General features: G+C 35.4%; 1 protein-coding gene across 1 annotated transcript in view; it reads right to left on the reverse strand.

Annotated features, from left to right (window-relative positions):
* Positions 1 to 3960, reverse strand: part of LOC106869713 (U8 snoRNA-decapping enzyme) — an 11438-nt gene extending 7478 nt beyond the window's left edge. Inside the window, exons 1-2 of the mRNA XM_014915559.2 lie at positions 3770 to 3960; positions 1635 to 1853 (exon numbers count right to left, since the gene is read on the reverse strand). Of these exons, the coding sequence (XP_014771045.1) occupies positions 1635 to 1847 (213 nt within the window). The 5' untranslated portion in view covers positions 1848 to 1853; positions 3770 to 3960. The remainder of the gene's footprint in view (positions 1 to 1634; positions 1854 to 3769) is intronic.
* Between the last annotated feature and the right edge of the window lie 515 nt (positions 3961 to 4475).

Here is a 4475-nt window from a genome sequence, read left to right on the forward strand (position 1 = left end):
ATATATACATATATATATATAAAAAGAAACAATTATGGGTGTTACCCTTTCCCATTTGAATAAGTTAAAATTTTAAAAAAATAATGAAACAGAAAATAACAATCGTATTATCGAAAAGCAACATAATTTACAAAAGTAAACAGTAAAATCTGCCCATTTTTTCTATTTTTCTTTTTTTTTTCTCTCGCCCCTTTTTGCTTTTCTCTGTCTTTCATTTGTAAAAACTATATTAGATAAAATTAAATTTGATTTATTGATGAAAAAAAAAGAAGATAAATAAATAAAAAGGTATGCACACTCCTTCAGTTAAACATTATACCAGGGGATACTAAAAAAGATTTTGGAGCAACCCAGAATACAGCATTCCCGTCATTAACCATAAGACACAAGTATCCCCACAATCGTCGTCTGGACACTTTGGTGAGACAGGACGTCGTCAACGATGTCGAAAACTCCTTTGTCAGTGGCCCAGCTGTGTAAATGTTACTGAATTCATCGACAAGTCACGGTATTTCAGTATCTTATTCTATTTAGTAACGGACATGAACGAAAGCAGAACCTCTCAACCGAGATATAACTGAAAACTTAACAGTACGTGGAATATATCAACCAAACAAACTCTTTTCTGAATAGGTTCGAAAATAATGTAAATTATTAAAAATTTACATTTATTTCAAATTCTTAGTAATTACACGGAATAAACACCCACAAATTCTGTGTTTATTGTTATTATTTCTTTTTATTTCGATCTGCTTTAAAAAGAAAAACAGGCACTCGTCAAAGAAAACGCGTAAGTTTAAAAAAATACGTGTGGTAGTTTTAAGCAGACTACAGCTTCGCTTGTTACTATGGAAACAAGCACCAATATATCTATAGCTTTCAATTGGTTAAAATTAACAAACATTTAAAGCTGTTTGCTTTTTAATTATTAATTTATAGCAAAAATAAATTTTATTTTCATAATTAGCATACAAAACTGAATCAGTAAACCAGATTTGAAAACGATCGTGATAGCATCAACAATGATCTGCCAAATCTTCATATCACATTCTACTAGAAAGGAAATTCTAGTGATGTAATCCTAAAAACAGTGTCTAGGGAGAACAGATGAAGCACTTATGGTTAAAATGCTCTCGCTGGTCTGTTTATTCAGGTGAAACAACATACACCTCACATTGTGTTTCTCGAACGTTGATACAATAGATACCACGTGTACAATTCCAACTGGACGGTCCTGTTTCACAGTACAGTATTAATAAACTTGAATATATCAATGTACAGGTATTTGTATTTCATTTCATTATATAAGTAAGTTTAATGTTTGTTTAATTTAGTGTGTTGACCAAGGTGACTGCCCTTGGTTCGGAAATATCAGCAATCAGGAAATGTTTTGGAACCAAATGTTCCTGAAAATCTTAGATACATTAAGATAATATTGTCTTAAGGTTCATTATAGCGGGATAAAAAAAAAAAAAAACGATGATCAAGATTGGAGCGGCTTTGTTAGGCCTCACCTGTAGCTAAACAATAATTATGCAAATGTGAAACGTCAAATTTTCGTCAAAGCGAAAAACGGCCGAGATAGAAAGAGAAAAGGAAGAACAGCAAATAAATAAGTTAGTTATAATGCTTACCATGATATGAGCTTTCATCGTGTTCCTACACCAAGTTTTATTCGTTCGGCAATATATCATACAATGGGCGGCATGATTATATTCCGACGTAGGAATATCATTAACACAAGGAGATAGAAGTCGAACGAAACTCGTGTCCGAACTGTTGTCATATTGTGATCGGTCGTCTTCGAGGCGGCTATCCATGACAACTCCTTCTGTGTAACCCGCCATTCCTTGCTGTTGTTAATGAAAAGTAAACAACTGTAAAGAAGCAGACAGCTAATCTAAGTTCCACGTAACAAATAAAACCTCTTTATGAATGTATTTCTTATAAAATACACTATTGTTTATGTGTTTAAATTAATTTTGTAAATTATCCAGAATTCGGATGGATTTTAATAAAGTTTTTTTTTTTACCTAACGGAATTCATTGGATTACTACCTATATCAATTTTCAAGTTCCGTTTTCTTTTTTTCAACGTTCATGCGTTAACTGGTGTGTTTACTTGGATTTAAACTTTTTATTTTTATATTTTATCCTATCTCTTTATTAATTTTATGTTAATTTACAAAAGTAAAAATTAATAGATAATAAAAATAAATAAATAAATAAGCATGCCCACTCCCTCAAATATATATCGTACCCGAAAATACGAGTGCTGCCCTCCAAAAATTTTTGTGATATTCCCAAATATTCAAAGCATTTCTGCAGGTGATTGTGAGGTTGAGTATCATCTGATATTGTTACGAGAGAGGAACACCAACGATAACAAAAACTTTGTCAGCGGCCAGTTGGGTCGAGAAGCTGACCCTAACCCTAACACCACCCGTTTTCGGCGTAACAAAAACCCTAACACTATCCCTAAACCCTAACCCTAACCCTAACCCTAAACAACAGGTGTGCATATTCTTTACCTTTGCCCTGTACTTTGTTGATGAGGGGATTGAAACATGAATGGAATCCCATGAATGGAATTGCCTCCCGTATTTTTTTAAAATAAGATATTTAATCTTTGTTCAATATTAAGTAATAGTAATTTCCTGTTGGCACTCCATCGCTAACGACGTCGAGGGTTCCATTTGATCAACAGAACAGCCTGCTTGTGAAATTAACGTGCAAGTGGCTGAGCACTCCACAGACATGTGTACCCTTAACGTAGTTCTCGGGGATATTCAGCATGACACAGTGTGACAAGGCTGGCCCTTTGAAATACAGGTACAACAGAAACAGGAAGACAGAGTGAGAGAAAGTTGTGGTAAGAGAGTACAGCAGGGTTCACCACCATCCCCTGCCAGAGCCTTGTGGGTGGAGCTTTAGGTGTTTTCGCTCAATAAACACCTACAACGCCTGGTCTGGGAACCGAAACTGCGATCTTATGACCGCGAGTCCGCTGCCCTAACCACTGGGCCATTGCACCTCCACAATAGTAAATTACTAATACTGTTTATTCATCACTACATAATTATTTCTCGTTAGCTCTTTGATTCTCTCAGCATTAAATATTTACACTGATTTAATTATATATTAACTATAACTACATTAACTATATTATATCATAGTAGTTCGTGCTATATCATGTTATACTTGTTTACAGCCATATCACATTGTAAACACCAGTTCTTGTCAAATTAGCAAAGTTAAGCAATGTCAGTCCTAGTTATTTCTAATTAACATGTTAGAATTAATCCATTGTCCAGTGTAGCACCACTTGGCACCAGTGTGGGTGCCTTCAGCAGAGCCCGCTCTGCTGCATGCACTTGAATTAGGTCTAGTTCGAAGATGTCTTCCTTCATATCTTCCAAATGTCTTAGAAACTCTCTGAAGCCGTGGTCACCAACCTCTTTTTGTATCATGAACTGGTTTTATGCAGGACAGTTTTACCACAGACTGGGGTATCACAACCATAACAAAACACAAAGTGCATGATATATAATTTAATTATTAGATATATAATACATCTATAATTTAATTATTAGATATATAATACATATATGAGCAGAAATTGAAAAGTTTCTGGCTTTAAGGGTATCATGAAAGGCCTGGTTGGAGGCCCCACCTTCTGAATTCTTTTATAGGGCTAAGAAAAACTGAAGCACTGCTGCAATAAGTGTATGAATCTGGGAAAGAATATGTTGAATAAAATCATAATTACCTGATACTCCTGTATTTTCTTTTACTCAAAGCCAAGAACTTTTCAGCACTCCCTTGCATATGTCGATATGGCTCACAAAATGAGCTTCTGGATCCTCAGAACATTCTGATCCAGAGAGCAAGATGTCATCATTCCCTTCTTCTCCTCCATTGTTTGGCAACATTTAGAATACTGCTGCTCCTGTTGTCTACTCACACTAAACAAAACATTACAAGAATTGAGTCACCCCAGAGAGCATTCACTAAAAAAAATAATAAAGGGCATGACTGATCTTGATTATGGGACTGCCTTAAAACATTCAATCTTTATTCTCTCCAGTGCTGCCATGAGCACTACATCGTTTGCACCATGTGGAGAACATACCACCGGCTTTGCCCAAACAACCTTAACATGACATTCAGAATTTATCCAAGGCTAGGGCCATGTGACATACACCTCCAACACAATTCAGGATCACAACACATAAATTCACTGTAACACAATTTCTTTTCCTTGACATGCCCTGTCTATTTAACACCATCATCCCAAAACAAATAAAAGAAGAAAAAGATCCCATCACCTTCAGATGGAACCTGAGCATGTTTCTTCAAAGGATACCAGATAAGCCACCTATACCTGGATACGTCTTAGTCGACAACAACTCTCTACTTGAATGGGCTGTGATACCACAAATCTTCACTTAAAAATGGTTTAACAGGTCCTATCA

Source organism: Octopus bimaculoides, chromosome 1 (assembly GCF_001194135.2).
Source record: "Octopus bimaculoides isolate UCB-OBI-ISO-001 chromosome 1, ASM119413v2, whole genome shotgun sequence".
NCBI lineage: Eukaryota > Metazoa > Mollusca > Cephalopoda > Octopoda > Octopodidae > Octopus > Octopus bimaculoides.